The sequence below is a fragment of the Seriola aureovittata genome, chromosome 8 (assembly GCF_021018895.1).
Source record: "Seriola aureovittata isolate HTS-2021-v1 ecotype China chromosome 8, ASM2101889v1, whole genome shotgun sequence".
In the NCBI taxonomy this organism is placed as follows: Eukaryota; Metazoa; Chordata; class Actinopteri; order Carangiformes; family Carangidae; genus Seriola; species Seriola aureovittata.
Window position 1 is genome coordinate 9023083 of NC_079371.1, and position 21517 is coordinate 9044599.

At 39.8% G+C, this 21517-nt stretch overlaps 1 protein-coding gene across 1 annotated transcript; it reads left to right on the forward strand.

Annotated features, from left to right (window-relative positions):
• Window positions 1-1166: 1166 nt before the first annotated feature.
• On the forward strand, window positions 1167-21343 carry LOC130173099 (cohesin subunit SA-2). The gene is made up of 32 exons (XM_056382024.1): window positions 1167-1267; window positions 1638-1721; window positions 2113-2209; window positions 2549-2770; window positions 3627-3723; window positions 4058-4134; window positions 4545-4749; window positions 5509-5660; window positions 6381-6578; window positions 7004-7102; window positions 7598-7677; window positions 8500-8607; window positions 8866-8962; window positions 9436-9538; window positions 9797-9900; window positions 10547-10639; window positions 10887-10979; window positions 11873-12073; window positions 12399-12466; window positions 12577-12664; window positions 13104-13184; window positions 14280-14372; window positions 14913-15081; window positions 16028-16161; window positions 16594-16695; window positions 17060-17193; window positions 17525-17647; window positions 18202-18362; window positions 18904-19093; window positions 19621-19722; window positions 19844-19937; window positions 20502-21343. The coding sequence occupies exons 2-32, from the start codon at window positions 1693-1695 to the stop codon at window positions 20550-20552; spliced, it is 3645 nt and encodes a 1214-aa protein (XP_056237999.1). The 5' UTR covers window positions 1167-1267; window positions 1638-1692; the 3' UTR covers window positions 20553-21343.
• The last annotated feature ends 174 nt before the right edge of the window (window positions 21344-21517 follow it).

The window sequence follows — 21517 nt, forward strand, 5'->3', positions numbered from 1 at the left end:
AATACATGTACTCAATTAGAAGTTTATACACCAATTATACAGTGCAGTGTGTTCCAAATTGGGTTTTTGTCTGCATTTTAGAAGAGCAGAATTTATGGTTAGAGACAGACGTTTCCACCATATAGTAAATAAGGTTCAAGGTAACCCCTAGTAATGTATTCAAGATGAGCAACTTTGTAGTTAGTTTCATTGTCACACAGGAAATATAGAAAGGAAAGATTTATTTATATAATTCAGGACTAATCCCATTGAGGGATTAATGTGTTATGCCCCTGCGCATGGATGGATTACTGTACAGCCTGCTGGGCACAGGCCCAGGGGGTCCCAGGGTATAGAAGGGCCTCTGCTTGAAGGGACTTTATATTTCTTGTTGGCAAATCAATCAAATGACCACAAACAGACTACGATAAGACACAAAAATGACTACAAAGACCCAAAACGACTACAAAGGGATGAACAACAACCCCAAAGAGATTCAAAACGACTTGAGGTACTACTATAGAGTGACTCAAAATGACAGCAAGGAGAGAAAAATTGCCATTGCTTCAGTATTTGTCGTCGTTATGTAATCTCTTTCAGTCCGGATCTCTTGTTCCTTCGTAGCAAGGTATGGGGGCCTTTTACTGTGCCCATGCATCCACTGCTAGTAAGCATTGCAAGGGCAATAAATATTTTATTTTGAAGTATCGGACCAGAAGTTGTATGTTTCACCCTGGCTTGTTTGACTCCGGCCATAGCCCATCAAATACAGAACAATGGACCGTGCGGAGGACCAACAGAGGAGAGAGGGGTGAGGAGCCTGCGGTGACGGGGCGGGGAGCAGCTGAGCCAACCACCTCAGGGTCCTAAAAACTGGACAGACACAGACAGACACAGATCAGACAGACTGAAAGAGCACACACGGATACAAAACTATATATATTTATGACATGAAATATATTATGACATAAAATGTAGAATTTTATAGAAGAAATATCCATACGGAGAGTCGGGCAAATAAATATTTTACAGTTGTATTCCTATACTATTCAGGAGTAGTTCAATTGGAAAAGAGTGAATGAAGAGTGTATTATGATTGACCAATGATAATTAAGTGACCCTCTGAAAGGACCAATCACCTTCTGAGCTGAAGAGGCGCTGGCCAATCAGCATCCAGAATCACTTGACATACTTTTCCGCGCCCTTGTGTCTGACAGAAATGACAAGACAAAAAAAATCACGATAAATCAGCGTCCCAAGAAAGGAACATACTATTTTGTACTATCAGGTGGTAAAATTGTGTAATAATTTTGCGGATAATGGTTATTGAATAATTTAGTTTTAGTAGTTAGCTGGATACGGTAAAATGTCTTCTGTTCTAGGGATCCTCTGTACGAGTATTGTCCGATCCATTATCGGAAAAGATTTATTTAACGAAGATTTGGTCCCATTTTTGAAAAGATATGTCTGTAAAAATGTCTGTTGGTCGGACTTATTAGTTAGATCACTGTTAGTCGACCAAGTCCGATAATCGACGTTTGAAATACTGTAAATGAGGTTGAATACGTAGCTAGCTAGCTAGTTTTATCAAAGGTGCTAGCTAGTTTTGCTCTTGTAGCTAACTAAGTTTTTGTCCTCCTTCACCTGAAACGTGTCAGCAAAGACCAGCTAACCAGCAGTAGCACGCCGTCCCTGGAGCCTCCTTCACCCAAAATGGCCGCTGGAGACTATGTTTTGGACAGGTAAAGTTAATCAAACCCAAAGTTAATCCTACTCAGCCATCTGAATGTTTCATCTTAACTCCACAGACTCGTATCACAAAGTAAAACGTTCATGCACAGTTGTTGAACAGAGTTGATATGTAATATATGAAGTATGGCATCTATCAGTAGCACATAAGTGATTTAAAATTGTGTCCACAAATGAACAGAACCTAAACAATTTGTTATTCTCTTAAAAGAAAAGGAGATGTCAAAGATGGCACATTTTGCAAAGCATTTGCAACATGTATGCATCTATAGCAGCCAAAACTGCACAGCAAAAAGTAATAAATGATACCCCATGTGCAACAACTGAATGTTTGAATGATTTTTTGATGCTAGGCTTTCTATTGATTCCTTTCTTTTCTATTAGTCTTGAGGAGTTGGATGATTTCTCAGACTCTGGCAGTGATTATGAGGCCACAATAAAACCCACTAAGCGAAGGAAACCGGTAGCTCCTGGACCTCAGGTGAATTATCTTATTTACTTTCACTAGTTCCTGCTTATTTAGATGCTACTCACATTACACACACTTTACATTGATCACCAGTAAGTAGATCAGAGAGTAGCTTATGATTTTGTCAAAGTATAATTTTTTATGGTATTGAAACAATCTGCATCATTGTCAAACATCTCTCAGTTCTTGTAAATGATCAAAAAGTCTTAACTGAAGTCATGCAACACTGAGATCGCTGTTTGATTCAAGCCTGCACCATATCTTGCCACACCTACCACTAATTCAGTTGACCACATCAATTCACTTTAAATCCCCTGCTGAGCTGCTCTTCCATCTCTCTTTCATCTCAAGCCACCCAAGAGACCCAGGCGTAAAGCTGCATTGAGGGCGACATCCAGCCCCAGCAGTAGCCCCATCCCCACTCCTCTAAACCCCTCCCTGCAGCAGCAGCACTCCCGGGGGACATCCAGGCAGGTCTCTCACAGACCTGTGAGTAGAGTGAATGAGGGGAACCAGGGTATCAGTGCAGAGGATATCTATGATGCAGTTCGCTCTGGAAAGAGTGCTATGGTGGTAAGCAAACACTCAGCTGAAGAACATGGAAGGAAGGGGGAATGGTTTGCAGAGATAAACACATGAAGGGAGGGAGGTGCCGAAGGAGGTATGTGTGATGAAAAGAGAAACAGCCCTCTAAGAGCTTACCATGAGACAGATAATCATGTGCTGTCAGTGGCTGACTGATGTGACCCTACAGAATTGCCTTTGATACGCAAAGAGGAAGGAGTAGTGTAGTCAATGATTGACAGCACACGTCCATCCCAACTATTGTTGTCCTATACCCAGTCTCCTCTGGGTAAAGACTAGAAAAGAGGGACCATATAACAATAGAAAGACAAAAAAAAGTGTGGTGATCAGTAATAAAAAAGGGTCTGTCACTACAGAATAGAACAGCAACACAATGCAGGTGGTGATTCTAGGTGAAGGCCCACTCATACAGCACATTCGGCAAACCTAGTAAATAGCAGTTTAAGAAATTCAATAGCATCACGAAGGTTTCTCAGTTTTTGGCTAAATTTTACTCCTTTTTTTTACATTGCATTTACTGCATTTCAAATGTACACTATTATTAATACAACAGATGCTCTGAAGGAGTGTCTTTGTATGTATAATCATGCTACGGTTGACAAAAATGATTATGCAAAGGAGTTGGTGAATAAAACTGGAAGGCCAGAAATATAAGGGGAAGAAAAAGATGGGGCATGCACATGCACATATGTTACAAAGTAAAACACAAAAGACCAGTGGTTGGAAGAAAGGTTAAAGCTGAACTCGATAATGTTATTCAAACGATATATTATTATCATATCCATCTGCTCTTTGATCTGAGTGCAGCATTCTGATTGGTTGCTGTCTCTATGTCAATCTTAAGGCAGTGGTGGACGAATGGCTGGACAGCTACAAGCAAAACCGAGAGGTGGGGCTGCTGGTGCTCATCAACTTCATTGTCCGGGCCTGCGGATGCAAAGGTCAGAGGTCAAGAGGGAGGCCAGGAGATGAGAGGTGGGGGGTGTGGGTCAAAGTTGAACAGATTATCTTTTCAATTTCAGCTCAGGCAATGATCAGCAGTCTGCTATTGATCTCCTGCTATGCTAACGATGCAGTGTGTAAGGGCTGTGCTAATCCTCTGTCCACTGACAACACATTATATCAATATTTGTGAGGGTGCAGTGAAAATGAGAAGAAATCATATCATGTAATTAAACTTTTTAAGAACCAGCATTATTGTATCATTATTCTTATCTTAGTCCACTTTAATTCCTAATGTGGAACATTGTGTTAACCTTTTATTCTTTTGTGCAGGTGTGGTTAGTAGAGAGATGTTTGACAGCATGCAGAATGCTGAGATCATCAGCACACTAACTAAGGAGTTCAGTGAGGTGAGACAAGAAAAACACTTGTGCAGATATAGTTTATGTTCGTTTAGATAAATCCTAAAAAATGAATATTATTATTATTATTAATATTATTATTATTATAGATCAGCAATTGCATTTAGGGTTAGTCATCCCTTCTGTCTACTAATAATCCTGCTGGAGTTAGTTGAGAAAGTCGAATGACCTCCATATCCCAGGAGATTATCATCTAAAGGATGGAGTACAGTGTGATGGAACACCCTAATTAATCTCTTAATACTGATAAATGGACACATTAATGAGTTAATCACTTTGTTTCGCTGCTGACATAATCGTCATTAGCAGAGCAAACCACAGGCTTCCGCCTCAAATAAATATACTAGGCACAGTGTACGATGTTTCCTCCATTTCTTTTGTTACCTGTCTTCCTCCAGGATTCAGTGAACTACCCTCTGTCCACTTCAGGCCCCCAGCAGAAGCGTTTCAAAGCCGGCCTGTGCGAGTTTGCTCAGGTTCTGGTGCGCTCCTCTCAGAATAGCCTCATTTATGATGAATACCTCTTCCCCTCCCTGCTGGCCCTGCTCACTGGCCTGTCTGACTCCCAGGTCCGAGCCTTCAGACACACCAGCACCCTGTTCGGTAAGCATATTGGTACAATACAGGTGTCTAAAACAGAAAAGTATTCTGATTTCACAGGGGAGCTTTGAGGCTACACTCTTCGATTGGTAGTTTTCACTTTTGTATATTAATCACTGAAGTCACTCGCTTTAGTTTGAAAACCTGCAATCCGTGCCTGTGATACCAGAGGTTTTAGCTTCTCCGGGCGGCAGAACAAATTGCTCCTTTCAGCTGACATCTGTTTTAAGTTCTTTTGTTTTTCCAGAATATACTCATCCTATACAGCTTGCTTTTGTTGTTTCTCACTGTATTCTTTTGGAGCCCCTGCTTAACCATGTAATTAGTTCCTTTCTTACGACCAAATCACCAAATAAAATTCAACAGCTTATCCATATTATGATTAGTACTGTACTTTATTGTCAAGGATTTACTTTCTGTACTGCTGTTAAAAAGGCTTCAGTCACCAGTTGAGGATTTTTATGGCACATAGTTTATAACCTGCTCCATAAACACGGACTGTGAATTTACCTATTGAGTGCTACATACTTCTAAATTAAAACTGTAAAATCTGTTGAAAAAATGAATACCATGAAGTGAAAACTGGCATGTTAAAGAGGAAGCCAGGGTTTGGCTTTAGCCAAAAGGGCAGGAGATGAAGGGTTTTCTTGTTTGTTTGTTTTTTAATGATTCATTCAGTTTTTTTTTTTTTCTTCAATAACTCCATGCCAGTGAAACCTCCCAGACTGACCTTGTTAACCTCTATTTTCTTTTTTTATTTAGCCATGAAGCTGATGACTGGGGTGGTGGAAGTAGCTGTGCTAGTGTCTGTTCAGCTGCAGACCACCCAGCGGCAATACAACACTGAGAGCAGCAAGAGGGCACATGACAGAGCCTCTGACAGACTGGAGGAGCTGCAGGCCACCATCAGTGAGGTAACACATATACACATACACATACACACACACACACACACACACACACACACACACACACACACACACACACACACACAAACGCTGGCATGAGTGGAGACACAGTCACTCTTACATAAACATGCAGGTCAGGACATTAAAGTGACATTGACCTTATGAGGAAAACCGTGGAAGTTTGTTTTAGGATACAAAGGACACAAAGGACAATGAGAGGACCAATGTTTTCTCAATTGTTAACAGTGATCAAACTGAAATATACATATATAAGATATGTTTTGCCTGAAACCCCTTTAAACAGTTGCAAATAGGTACTTGGCAACGTGCTTGTTAGAAACAGTTTTTTTATTAGCTGTGTGGTTTGAAATTCTTCCCCCTACTTGTCATGCATTGTAAAACACAGAAATTCTGAGGTATGAAGACAGGAGCCTTTATATCAGGGACAACAGATAATGCATGCTTTAAGTGTCATTATTAAAACTGATAAAGTAGCATTAGAAGTAGAACAAAGGATACTTTTGTATGATTTTAGTCACTATAAAATCTGGAAAAAGTTTGACATGAGGAACATTTTATGCTGTGATGATTGCCTCAGCTGGAACACACACTGTAAAAAAACGGATGAAACATGTGGACAGGAGCCCGGGTGACTTGGCTACTGATTTATTCACAATCCTGGTTGTATATGTCTATATGCATTTGTTTCGCATGTATGTGTTCTAGCTGTGGGAGAAAAGAGAGGAGCTTTCCTCCATGATGAACAGTAGCTTCCGTGGTGTGTTTGTGCACCGTTACCGGGATCGGCTGCCTGAGATCCGGGTGGCATGTATTGAGGAGCTTGGCATGTGGCTGAAAACGGACCCTGAAGACTTCCTGAATGATGGATGTCTCAAATACCTGGGCTGGACCCTGCATGATAAGGTTGAACACACACAGGACAAGACAATTGAAACTACATTACAAAATAAAGTGTTATTAGAAGTGTAATGTCTTTCATTTATTTCCTGATTTCCCATGACCGGCAACAAAACGTAACATAGCAGTAGCACCTTTCTGTCTGCAGCTCTCTTCAGGCCGGCAGTGAAAACAACAGTGACAAGGACTGCAGTGCATGGGGAATTGGGCAGTACAGACTGAGCCACTTCTTATTTTATTTTCATTCGTAACAGGCTTTGACAGCCCCTCATACCAGACACAACTGTAGACCAGCTGCGCACAGACACAAGAAGGATCACATACACACTTGCACAAAGAGAAGTGTTCACTGTGAACAGACTTGGGAATTAGTCTGTATGCAGGTTAGAGAAAGTGTGTTAGTGTACTCTTCTTTTTTTCCCTTCCCTTAGCAAAGTCCAGTGCGTATGCAGTGTGTGCGTGCCCTGCAGGGTCTGTACCAGGAGAAGGAATTCATTGGCCGCCTGGAGCTTTTCACCAGCAGATTTAAAGTGAGGCATCCCTCTGGATTGGGCTCACACCTCATTTAATTCCTCTTTTCTCCCTCTTTTTTTCCCCAATGTCTGTCTGCCTCAGCATCTCTCTTTAATCTATTGTTTCAGCTTATTGTATTGTTTTTGTTTTGTTGCCTGCCTATGTCTCCCTTCCCAGTATTTTGTACCCCCTCCCCTTATTTCCTTTCCTTTTTTTTTTTTCCCTGCCATTCCTGTTTTGATGGTCTGGTCTATTCCTTTGTCTGGGTTTGTTAATTGCTGCTGGTTACTGATGGTTAATAAGCTCTTCTCAAACACATAAAAACCCTCCTAAGCCGCATGTGCTGCAGCAGATAAATGGTTTTCATGCCACGGCTTTGTGTCTAATCATTGGGTTTGTGCGCGTGCATGTGTGTCTGTGGGTGTGGGTACATTGATGCATGTCTGTGAATGTCCTATTTATGCCTGTTTATTTGCTTGCATGATTGTGCATTTGTCTGTGTGTGTGTTTAGGAGAGGATGCTCAGCATGGTGCTGGACAAGGAGGCAGACGTGGCAGTGGAAGTGGTCAATCTGTTGCTGCTGATCCAACAGTGAGGGGTTTTTCTGTCTCTGGTGGCTTCTCCGTGCCGCTATTTCCAACATACAGTGCAGGCATTTCATTTTAGGAGATCAAGACATGCCAAAGATAGTAAATTTTACTAATACAATTTCAAGCGCCTTTTCATCTTTTCTGCATAGATATTTTTAAGTTTTACTTACAAAAAAGATATATTCAGTTGCAGTTTAGAGCATTAGTTATGATGCCAACTAAATCTTTTTGCTGAATTCAGTTAGTCTTTGCACCATATATACCATACTTCATATGGGTAGTGTTGGTTTAAAGGTTTGAAGCTTTTTTTTTTTTCAAATCCCTGAATGAGAAACTGTTCAAGATGCCTGAGTAAAACATTTCAAGTGAAGCAAATATATCCTGGTTGTTCACATTTGTGCTCCGCAACAATAATCCAGCTTCTCAACAATAGATGTGAAATTGTTACTAACTGTGATAACACTTTTTGTTGTAATTGTTTATGATTCACAACATGAGTCGTGAGCTCTCACGTTGGCCAACACCTCACACAACTGACTCAAGTCACATGTTAATTAGATGTTTTTAAGATTGATGAACAAGAGAGATGACAAAGTGGTAATGAAATTCAAGATCTGGAACTGCTGGTTATTAAAGGTCTGTTTAATTATGTGGAAAAAATATTGTTTAAAAATCCTATCGTGCAAGAAAATTTCAGTTAAAAATCAAAACAAATCACTTAACAAGAATAAGTCCAGTTCTTGATGACAAAGAGATTTTCCACATTTTATTTTTAATGTGACACTAATTGACCTGTATGTGTTTGTATTTGTTCACAATGCAGGAAGACAGAGGAAGGCCTGGGTGAAGATGAGTGCAGCCACATCTATCCTCTGGTATACGCGGCACACCGAGGCCTGGCATCTGCAGCCGGCGTCTTCTTCTACAACAAGTACACGTTCATCCTTCCTTTCCCCACATTGTCAGACTAATGTGCAGACTGGTAATGTTTTTCTTTCAGGGTGTTTTTTGTGTGTGACTCATTCTGTATTTGACAACCTTTTTCTAGTGCGGTTTGTGGTGTGATTACGTTATTTTATTGCCACCTGCATGTGGAATCAGTCTTTCTCGTCATCTGCAGTTACTCATTTCTATATTTCTGGTTGATTTATTTTGAAGATTATTGTTTTTTTGTGTGTGTGTGTGTCAGACTGAAAAGTATGATTGCCAGTGACAGCCAGGAGAATGAAATAAGTGGCAATGCAGCCTTCTTTCAAATCCTCATCTCCTTCTACATCCAGAGTGAGGTAGAAGGACATTTCCTACTCTCTCTCTCTCTCCCCCTTTGTTTGAAAGTAGAATAATTTGACAATGTGATAAAATGCGCATATAGATAATCTGCTCCAACTCCTTTAGTTCAGTCTTTTGTTTTATATTTTGCCTGAAACTAAAATTGAATAATGGTTGAATATATACAGAAGTGAGATGTTTTTCTGGCAGTGTGATTTTAAGAAGCACAAACAGATTGACCAACAAAGCTAAAATAGTGGGATCCAAAGTAAATTCCCACCAATGTTTCCTACAGGACATTTGCAGTTATGTTTTCATGATGAAGCGTAGACTAATAATAAAAAATATTTATACTCCTCAAAAGATCTTATTTTCACAACAGCAACAGCAAAACATCCAATTACATTTTAAATTCTGAATGATGGAGTATAGTTCAGTAACGCACCGGTGCTGTACACCTGAGGTAAAAGAACTCATTCACTCTCAACAGTTTCATGAGCACGGGGCGTACCTGGTGGACAGTCTGTGGGATGTGGCGGGGTCCGAGCTGAGAGACTGGGAGACTATGACGGCGCTCTTGCTACAGGAGGCTGGTGAGAGGAATGAAATGAGACTGTGTAGACACGATAAGCAGTCTGAGCAACACTCACCGCTGGGTATGGACTCATGGAGTCAGTGCAGACAGCCCAGCTTAACTAAAAGATAAATCTCATGTATCATCACAGTGAAAATAAAAACATCAAGTTTGCTCCGTCTTCCAACTTGTGCTGCTCCGTCTCTGTTCCCTGCTCTGTGTTGTCTCAAACATCACCCACTCAGTTCTGCTCCTGTCTCTGCGTCTCTGTTGTCAGGTCTGGTGTACGAGGAGGAGGGGGTTCTCATAGACCTGATGATGTGTGCCATCAGACAGGCAGCACAGGCAACCCCACCTGTTGGGAGAACTCAGGGCAAGAAGGTGATGACACACATAGACACACATAATTCTCTGTAGTTTTATGGTTTATGGCACGGTGGAGCTTGGGGGCGAGAGAAATATCATTCTTTGTTTTTACCTCTCTACTCACCTATCATACAAAAAGACATATTTCTAAAGCTACAATATGAAACTTTCTAGTCTGGTTTATTTGTCTGAATATGTGTTTCCACTGACTAATACTTGATTTCCTCAGTCTCGGGTTAGATCACATTTTAAGATGGATGGTTAATTACAGTGAATGACGAGTGCTGGGCATGAAATGTTGCACGTTGTTTGAAAGAGTGTTATTTTAGTACAGTGAACATATTAATTTCATTTCTGGTCATTTACATGGGAATATTTAGAACAACAAAGTATATCAATATGGATGCCCAACAGCATCTAATAGCACAGTTTACTGACCTCTTATATGGTTTCCTGAAAATATCCAACCACGTAATTCATAAACATTTCAGGTTTTCCGGTGCAGTGGTGGTATTTGTCCCGTCTGTGGTCATGTAACTTACACATGTGAAACATAGTGGACGCACTTACAATATGTGCCTTTTTTCGTCTGCGCACATGTGCATGTAAATGTCGTGACTGATTGCCTGTTCCCGCTCACTGAATGTAAATGTGTGATTAGATCTTGAGTATGAAGGATAAGAAGATGCAGGAACAAGACAAGAGACGCATCACTACTCACTTCATCCCTTTACTGCCACAGCTACTGACCAAGGTACACAGCCACAGTTCACTTAACATACTTGATACTGCAGGTTGTTTAATCCAGTACGTTATATACACAAAGGGTTAAAAGTGCTTGGCAGTTATTTTAAGTGCCCACCTTAGTTTCTACACTAAAGAGTAATTCTGTATTAATGTCATTGTATATTAGAGGTCACATGACTATATCAAATACCTTTGATTTGTTTTTGTTTTTTTTATTTTGAAATACTGAGTTTGTGCTATATGCTGACCTGCAGTACTCAGCAGATGCAGGGAAGGTGAGCCTCCTTCTCAAAGCTCCCCTCTACTTCGACCTGGAGATGTACAGCAGCGCTCAGTGGCTGGAGAAGGTAGGAGGACTGGAAATGTGGAAAGGCAATAGAATTTCCCTAAATAAATGATTGAAAGTCCTTCTTTTTTCATACTGCGATCCTATACACACTTTAATATGCTGTCTTTCTAAAGTATATTGCTGAGATGGTAGTCTAATACGTCAAGGGAAAAAATGAGAACAGAGGGGAAAAAATAGAAGGAACTGAGCCGCTGGCGCTCAGACATTTTTTAATGATTTCTGTCCTATTTAGGGTTTCAGAGTTAATCTGGTCTGATGACTTGCATTGTCATATTAATAACACAAAGGAACAGTAAATGACAAATGGTTATTTTAAACTAATTATTAGAGGAAATAAACAAATAAAACAAATCGGAACAAAAACTAACCTGCTGGTCGGGGACCATGGGAATTTTCAGTTAATGTCGCAGATTGGTGATGGGGTGGGCACACAATGGACAACAGCAGGCGTGTAAATAAGATAAAGTAGATAGACACTGTATTCTGTTGTAAAAGGAAATTCATCACCAAAAGAGATTTTTGGACACAAAATAAGCGAGCCGGTGGTGTCTAAGTGCTCAGTGGGTACGAATTACTGCAGTGAAGTGGAGCAACAGTGAAAATTTGTTGCATGTCCAATTTCATTGCAACACAAAAGTTTACACCCACATAGACTCTCACCAATCTCGTCTGCACTTCTGAGGATGAGTATGAGGAGCCCAGCTGTGAAGGTACTTGTCTTCAGAATTTAATTAAAATACTCAAATTATCCTGTGGTTGCTGGCTGCTTCATGAGTGAGTTAGAAAAACCAGTAAACTAAATAAAATTGTCCCAAGCAATGCATATTCTACTTTTTGGTGTCCTCTGTTTCCTACATCTTCCCCTGTCCACTCTCCCCTCTGCTCTTTCAGCATCTGGACCTGCTGCTGTCCCGGGTATGTGGCATTGTGGAGAAGCACACCGAGGTCACTGTGTTGGAGGCTTGCTCCCACCTGGCCTGCACTCTGTGTTCTGACTCTTACACCTTCTCCTCCCGCGCACACCTGGTGTTCAGCCAGCTGTTGGACAGCCTGACCGAGTGCTTCAGCACATACTTAAGTGACGTGCTCCAGGTGGGTGACTGTGTCAGTGAAGTTTTCATACAGGCAAATATGGCATGTATTAAAATGCATACACACATGCTCGTACAGAGTTGGCAGCTGTAGAAGTAACAGTTCATGCATCCCTCCTGTTTTAGCAATATGAAGTGTCCTTTCTGTGATGTTGCTCAGTTGAGCAGGAAAAAATGTATTCACAACCAGCCCGATATTTAATGACAGCATATCTTTTTCTAATGGATTTGTTGGTTTTTATTCAACATGTTGTTTCTGTTGTAAAACAAACAAACAAAAAATGTAAAGCATCTGTTCTCTCAAGAGTTTGTGTTTGTGTAACTAGGGGATTGCGGATGAGAATGACACATACTGTGCAGCCACTGCCTTGAAAAGGATTGCTGCTTTGAGCAGGTAGGTGTGCATTCTTACAATACACATGGTAGTTGTACAAGCTATCCTATATATTTTTATACAGACGAATTGTGTGTTGTCTGTGTGTCTTGTGTGTTCTTGTTGTCCAGTGCTAAAGACCTGACAGGCTGGAAGCTGTTCGACTCCTGTCTTGAACTGCTGAAGAGCAGGATGGAGTCCAGAGAGCTCGACAAGGAGGTTTATGATGATCACTGATGTTTGAGTGGTGCATTGTGATAATAGAGGCCTTAGCTTCAGGTGGTTCAGACCAAAGATTTTCTATGATAATCAAGAAAAACAAGAATGTAAGATATGCTTCATGAAGCTGAAAATTGATTGTGGAATCATGTAAATTGCATTAAGTGACCACTGGATTTTGATTCGTGCCACCTGAATTTTGCTCAGAGCATTTGAGTTCGGGCTAAACAAGGAGTTTGATGAATTTAGTCAAATGAAGTTCTGACATTTGCTTCTTATCCTATAGAGGCCTTTTTCAGCTTGGCATATTTAATGAGTTTTATGTAGATAGGAATCAGCTTGGAAGAGCTGAATTAAAATATTTTTGCTGATTGCACTGAAATTTCTACAAAATTGATTTTTAAAAACTTTTTTTTATCGTACTTTTTTATAATTTCAGCTGATGGTGTCGGCTCTGAAGTGTGCAGCCCTTCACCTGATGTGGGCCAAAGTGAATGCGGTGAACTCCAAACCAAACGAGGTGCGCCGCTGACATCATAAAAGACCACAAAAGTTTTATCTCCATTTGATGTTTTGAACAAGTTTGACCTTCTCTCAGTCTTTCACACACTAACACCCTGCCTACCTGCATGACATGGGCCAACCGACATGAGTAATACTTTCATGATTGCTGTCACACCACAGCCAACTCGTGGCGACCATGTTGGTGGCCTTCCTGTGTGTTTGTGGAGCTGTTCTCGTCTGTGTTGTTCAACAATACACCAGCTGCGCAGACAGCAGGCAATTAACACAACAATCTGTTAGTGTGCATCCAAACCCGCAACGACACTCAGATATGTATTTCCTGCTGGTTCACACTTTTCTTACTGTTTCTCTTCATATATTTGTCGTGTCTCATTCTATCTTTCTTCATTTTAATCCTTCTTCACTCGTTCAATCCTTTGTTCTTGTTTTGAGCTCATTTTCACTTTTTCTGCAGTTTTTCTCTCACTCTTTCACACACACTGATCATGTCATTGTTACTCATGAAACCATTTGTGTGTGTTTTTTTACATGCATACAAATCTCTTGCTTGTGTTGTTTGCCTTCCTTGTCTTGTCTTCATGTTTTGTAGCGTTGCTGAAATTGACGAGTTTGTCGTGTGTGAAATACTCACGTAAAGATGCATCCACATGTAATTTAAGATAATAAGGGCAAAGTAATGGTGGGGAATTTTATCAATAGACTATAATTTTTTCTATGCTTTGACAGCAGGTTGCAATGTGTAGTTACCAGGAAGAGAGTCATTTGATTGGATACATCAGATTTCATCTTCAGCTCTTTAAGGCATCACATGACAAGTGTGTCATCAAGATTTAAGGATCCCTAATGTCACCATGGACCCTGCCCTTACACTAACTCCATACTTCAACCTAATAAACTGATTAGTGGTGGAAGTTGTAGTTCATGGGGTTAACTATTGTTTGTGTGTTTGTAAAGAGCTGAATTTAAATTTATATTGCTCATTGAATAAAATTAACTTTACACTGCACCTCATTCCAATCCTACACACATAAAATCTACACATTGATAAGATGATAATATATCTCTGTACCTCCGTCACCTTCTGTTCCAGGCTGAACTGAAGCGTCTGAAGAAGGAGGTGCGTTCGTTCTGCAGAGTCTGTCAGACATGTCTGTCTCTGAACCAGACTGAGATCAGAGATCAGGTAAGAGCTTAGTTACAGTGATAACACTTCACTTACAGTCCCCATATTTAGTGTTTGTAAACAGTATACAAAGATTTGATAAAGGGTTTACTTTACTATTTTGTCATTCATTATGTGTTCATAAAGAAGGCTCTACCCACAGGAGCACTTCATTATAGTTGCTGAGAAATATTGTAATAATCACTTAGATCTACCTGCAACTACATTTATATGTGTTATAAACCATTTAGGAAATGTTTATATACTGCTTATAAATGTTAATTAGGGGGACTCGGGGTAAAGTGTTACCTTACAATTAGCATTGCCCCACATATGAACTAGCAGTGCAGCAATATTATGTTGAAATGAGACCATAGACAAATATTTAAATCTCTATATTAAAAAAGCGTTGGTGAAGTTGTCCCTGTGTGATCCTTTGACAAGGAACGGGCTGATCAGACAAACTGACATCATGGTCATTATATTGGAGTGGTTAAGATCTGAATTTTGATATTGAGAGGCAGTAAATTCTCAAGTTTTTTTATGTCCCTCCATCCACAGGCATTTGAGCTGCTGTGTGACTTGCTGCTGTTGTACAGTCTTAGTTCAGTCCGCTCTTATCCCACCCTCCAAGCTCTGGTCCACCTTCCATCTGATTCCCTGCGCTCTGAGTTGGCTGCTTTCCTCCTGGACTACATCTTCACTGAGTCTGAAGATGCTGAGCTGGATGGTAGGGCTGGGATTATATGACCAAAAGTACTGTCACAATCGTTTTCATATTGATTGATTTTGAGTTATCTATATATTCATTTAAAACCTATAATGAGTAAGGAAATGCATTCAACACGTTTCTTGGCCTGCAAAGATACACACAGTGTGTTATGGTGAATACCGCTAAATGTTAACATAACTTATTTTACAAGAACATTTCACAGGCTTCCTTTAAATTTGAAGTTCAAGGTATGTATTCTGTTTTGGATTGACTCCTCAATTAATCATACAGGTTTGTTATGGTTCTAAACTAATTTTGTTTTTGAATCCGTAACTTTTTCCTTGTTTTGGCCTTACATGTGTCGGCTATTATTATACTATCTACTATTACTACTATGTAGCCTAATAGAGCGATTGTGCAGATGAGAGTTGACCCAAATGTAAAACAGATCCCGTAATCATAAATTCCAGCCCTACTCAATGTTACTTTGACACCAAGTGAAAAACACCCACTCCAGTAAATGTTTGCATAAACTCTGGTACTTTTACAGAAGCACTTTGACACAGTGTTGACAAAGTGAAAACACGGTTGCAGATTTCACTTGAATAGTGACGTTCAGAAAAAGGATTTTGTTTTCCTTGTGAAGATGTCGTGTTTTGGAAATGCTGAATTTTAATGCTGAATGTCTCCCAGGTGACCCCACCCTCATTTATGCCCGTGGACATAGTTTTTTATGTCTTGTTTTGAGAATCTTCTCCTGTAACTTATCTTTTTTTTTTTCCCAGTATTTCACAATGTACTGCAGATTTCCAAACGTTGAAACACCAGTCTTTCATCACATGTTCTGTTTTCCTTGTTTGTTATCAACATGTGAAAGAATAAGTTAACTATTGGTCTGTTACTGCCACATCTGTCTCTTCTCTCCTCCACCTTCCCATTCTTCCACCCTGGCTGTCCTGTTTAGCTGAAGGTGAGGAAGAGACGAAGATAACTGTTCTCCAGAGGAAGCGCAACCAGCTGGCTGGCTACTGTAAGCTGGTCATCTACGGGGTGCTGGACCTCGCCGCCGCCACCGATGTGTTCAAGCACTACAGCAAGGTGGAGATGGCGATAAGGGCCTGAAGGGACAGTTTAGTATTATACATTATTAGCACACATTGATTTCATCGACCGGTTGGGTCTCATAATTGTGAGCATATGTAAGAAAAATAGTTTAATTTGTGAGTTTAGTAGTAGTTGACTTATTTGGTTAGTTAGACTGTCATTAAATTAACAGGTTAGGAAAAGTTTGTCAAACATAAAAAAATGAATAATGGAGAGGATGTTGAAGAGAGCGGAGGAGGGTGAGAGAATCTGTTTTACAACCAGTGAGGTGCTAAGAATGAGTCAGAGGAACAGTGGCTAAAAGAAGCACAGACGACTAGAACAGAGAATTATTTTTACATTTTTAGACATTTAGCCTGTGATGTTAATTAAATAGACTAATGATCATAACTGAGTTTTTTTCTTTTCTTTTCCGGTTTGCTTCAGTACTTTAAAGACTTTGGTGACATCATTAAAGAGACTGTGAACAAGAGCAAGCTCATCAGTCCTGTACAGAGCGCCAAGACGTTGTGCCTGAGCCTCCAGCAGGTGTGCACTTGTTAACACCTTAATAATAATGTTAAAGTTGATAATTAGACTGTCCGGGAATTTTTCTTGTGAAGTACGGTAGCAATGAACTTTTAATAAATGCTTGACATTTCACAGGGAATTTGTTGTTTGAAAGTTGACATAAATTATGATGATAGTACTAATTCTGCATCATGCTAAAAGTAGTTTTACCAAATGTTGACCGTATTTTGATTTGATTAACATTTGACAGCTGACTGGTGTTTTTTCTTCAGCATCTGACGAACATCATCATGATGGTCTGATGACGATTGTGTGCCGTTTACATATAAAGGAAAAAATTTTCATGGTGATGTTTACGTAAAGTCATGTCATGTGTATTCAGCTGTTCTCGGAGATGCTAACAGAGGACCACAGCAGGCAGGATCTCAATGAGATTAGAGACTTGGCCAAGAGGCTCGCCATGAGCTTTGGCGTCGATCTTCATCGTGTCCGCAAACCACTGGTGGCCCTGCACACGTCAGTAAAACACATGTCAATGTCACCACATACAGACCAGATGTGTCAGCTTATCACTCGGTTCATTAAAGTTTGAATTTACTGTTTTACTTTCTTATTGCTCACGCAGTTTTTCAGCTCATTGAAGCAGCACAAGCTCAGTAAAAAAAAAAAAAAAAAAAGCGATGGGTCTCCTCCAACACAGATTTCCTCTTTCCTGATAATAAACTCAGAGTTTATAATGAATTGCCACACTTGGAGGTTGTAATTTTTACACTAAAGTTGTTCATTCTGTGTTTTAAAATGTGTTTTTTTACGTTAGAGCTATTGTGTGTGTTGTGTATGCTCTCAGGGACGGTATGCGTTTTGCGTTTCGGGACCCACAGGAAGGAGAGGAGCAGTTCCCAAATGTGGCCTTCTTGGAGATCCTCAGCGAGTTCAGTTTTAAGCTGCTGCTACAGGACAGTGCCCAGCTGTGAGGACCTAAAACACTCAAACATGTTCACTGTTAAACTTGCTGAATCCAGTGCCAATGTTTTAGCAGATCTCTGTTATCATTCAGTAGATATATGTAGGTTATTTTAGAATCACAGCAAAGAAAAGTGATTTTCTTCTTTTATGAAAACATGATTTAGGAAACTTTACTTTTTCAGTCTTTATTGTGTAAAAGTAAGAAGCAAGTATATACAAATACACAGGAAAAGAAATGTGATACTGGAACTTACTGTCAGTGGTGCAAAAGAGGGATTAAAGCTGTCATTTTTTAAACTCTGGACTAAAGCTGCTAAATCAAGCTTTTTTTGTATTAAAATTAGTTTTTCATTCAAAATAATTCAAACAGAAAGTAATGTTTATCCTAATATATTAATTCTTGAAATGCCATCATAGTTTGTGTGTTAATGGTTTAACTGGATCAAAATTGATTCACCATAATTTACAGAAGCCTGAAGAAACTGAACCACTAAACATGAACAAAGGTTTCCTTGGTCTTTGTCCTCATCCCTCTGTCACTGTGACGTCCCCTCCCAGGGCTGCACTGCTGAAATCAGAGTGTCCCAGTGCTGCCCTCTCCAGGCCGTCAGTCAGACTGTATCAGCGCTCTCTGGAGGCTCGCTCCTCCTCCAGACCCAGAGAGCGGGAGCAGGGAAGTGATACTCCTGTAGCTAAACGCAAGAAGACCACGGCTCTCGGTGAGATGGCCACACATGCTACACAAAGGCCCTGTGTCCATGGAGACACAGTATGCATTACCACTAATATTTTAAAAAGATGCAACGTGAATGATTTGGGAACGATGTCTAATTCCCTTCTTGAAGTTGGGTGTTGGAGTTATTAGTAATTTGGTCAGAAAAGGGTTTCTCTAAGCCTCAACACATGACTGTTTTCATTATTGATTAATCTTTCCATCATTTTTTGTTCAATTGTAGAAGAAAATAGTAAATAAAAAAGCCAATCAGAAGTTCTCCCAAACCCAAGGTAACATCTTCAAATTCCCTTTTATATCTAACCAACAATCTAAATTCAAAGGTGTTTAATTTTCAGAGGAATTCTCACTCAAGCTTTTTCTTTTGCCTGGGAAATGAACCTCTCGCCGTGTTGGTGCTAATGTGTTTGTGAATCCATTGGACTGTGTCTGATCTATGTTCTGTGTTGAGATTGTAAAATCCATACAATGAACAAAATGCCATAGTTAGTAACGTTCTGGGGTGACTGCTGTCTCATTTGGTTCAGTATCCAGCACTGCCAGAGGATCCTGGTTGGACAGCAGCAGTATCCACAGCAGCCTTCACACCCCGGCCTATACCTCCACTGTCCAGAGACAGCCAGCCAAGCAGATGGCCTCCAGGAAACCCACAGCAACAGGGTCTGACATTGGCAGCGGCTTAACTGAGCTGGAGTCCGAGGAAGAGTTCTCCTCAGGGTAAATTGAGTTTGATCATCAACACGTCTGCACTATCTACCATCTCTATTTCAGAGGTTGGAAATTACAGCCAGGCACCTGCCAAATGGTGGAAATTGCCAAGGGTCAATTACCTTCTGTCAGTCTTATCAGCCAAGAGCCAGCCACTCTCTGTTCTGTCCTAAATGAACAACTTGTGCAGTGTTACCGGGCAAAACCAGTCATTTTGGCCACTAGAGGAAAAAGCTAATCCCTCTGGGCACATGTTGCAACTGCAGAAACATTTGTGACAAGATAAGGTCCTACTGACAATCTTTTTTATCTGTTGAAATAAAGTCATATACAGTTCCTTTTCCTCAACTGTTAACACATGCTCAAATTATTGCAGACATGGTAGTTAGATAGAAATGTTATGTAGATGGAGAGATAGGAGAGGGAAGAAAAGACAGCTTAACATGTGCTTCAAACATTTTAACAACCAGCTAGCATTTGTACTAGCATGAGAAAGACTTCATGGCTGCAAAAATTTACCCGCTGCTGTTCTCCAGGCCCCAGTTGCGAAAGGTGAAGCCCATCAAACGACGCCAGCTGCCCCCCAGCCAGAGTGGCCGCAGTGTGGATCAGCAAGACCTGAACTCTCACCTCACCTTGTAAGACTGATCTAACAAAAGGGAGGATACAAATGGTGTCATCCCAGAATCTTCTTTTAGTATTTAGGAAATGTGAATATGATAGCTACCTGCAAAACTGATCTGTGTGTGTGTACCACAGGTTGTCTCTGATTGAGGATGACGATGCAGAAAGAGAGGAAGCTGAGATTGAGGATTATGAAAGTGACTCTGACAATGAATCTCCATATACATTGGTAAAAAAAAAAAAATTATATATATATGTATGTATATATATATATATATATATATATATATATATATATATATATATATAAAACAGATTTTAGAAAAAGCAAAAAATACATTATTTTTTCTAAAAGTATATGTGTGTGACTTTTAGAAAAAATAATGTATTTTTTGCTTTCTCTAAAATCTGTTATCAGTTTTTGTTGAAACTTAGAAACATGTCATACCCTGCGCCACTGTATTGGAGCAGGTCAGCTGAGCTACAGTTGAATCAGTGCCTATGAAAATATATTTTGCTTGTGATTTGTGGAGCTGACTATGGACTCATTAATGGCACATTATAGCAGCAGTTCTTATACGGCCAGCGTATAATGAATAAAGCATAAATAAATTCAGAATTTGTTTAGGCTAAGAGAGGCATGAAGTATAGATGTGAAGTTGGGACAGTGCATCTAGTGGTTTATTTATGCAGTTTGTGTGGGTTTTCTTTGCTTGGCAAATATTTTTTTATATCAACATTAAGGACTACATTCCTGGCATACTGAAACTTTCATACTGCTTTTGCTCTGCAGCCCTCCACACGTCACACCTCAGCCAGCGTCCTTGATGAGCTCTTTGACTGAGGGCACAAAGACCTGGATTATCCTGGGAACAACAGCTCTTTTTGATTAATACATCTCTTCAACACTACTGTGTTTTCAGTAGTTTCAGTACATTTGAGTGTACGGGATATTAGGGCCATCTGTTCTTCTGCATGACCCCATTCTGAGCTCAGTTATCAGATCAACTTTAGGTCATTCATTTTGTTGGAGGGAAATAGAGGCTAAATAATGATTATGAAGTCTGGAGATAAAAGCTAAAATAGCTCATTGTTTGGTGTTTGTGTTTTGAATACACAGAGAAACAGTTCTGATATTTAAGTTTCAGAAATATTCCAAATTGTTAAAAAGAAATGTTATGTTAAGGGTTGGATCCCTGTTTGCTTGCAGCAAGCTGAAAGCCTCACCTTGCTGCACATTTTGAATTCCACTTCATACCTTGTATGGCTGTTGATAGCACTTTTTTTTGTTTTTGAATCTTGTTAATTTAATGTTTATTAAAATTTGCTTAATTGAGCATGCTGTTTTGTTTGTTTTTCAGTCATGTTTTGGGGATGGTACGAAGTACTACATTACAAAATGAGAACAAAATGCCAATAGTGAGTAAATGGAAAAGTACAGAAGAAATAGGCATAAACTAATAACTAGGTACAAAAAGCATTTACAAGCTGTGATACCTGCCTAAATTGGGGGTTAGTTTGTACTGACTTAATAGGGTGCCTAAACTTTAGAGGATGTCAGAATTACAGGTTTTTTTGTAATTTTTCTTTGTCAAGTTCATGAAACAAAAATAAACAGTACATTAACATTTGAAACATTTTCAATGTGTTTTTGTTAAAAGTTGTATTATACAAATTTTCACATCACAAATCAACAAAATATGTCATTTGCAAACTGTTACCTGTAACCAGTTTGTAACAAGGACTTCATTAGGACTTACATGAGCCTTGTATTTATGTTGATATCTGCTGTAGGTTCATGACAGATTA

Coding starts and splice junctions, on each gene's coding strand:
- LOC130173099 (XM_056382024.1), top strand. CDS start 1,693: ATGGCCGCTGGAGACTATGTTTTGGACAG. Junction 3,724..4,057: donor CCGGGCCTGCGGATGCAAAG/GTCAGAGGTCAA, acceptor TCTTTTGTGCAG/GTGTGGTTAGTAGAGAGATG. Junction 19,723..19,843: donor CTGAACTCTCACCTCACCTT/GTAAGACTGATC, acceptor TGTGTACCACAG/GTTGTCTCTGATTGAGGATG.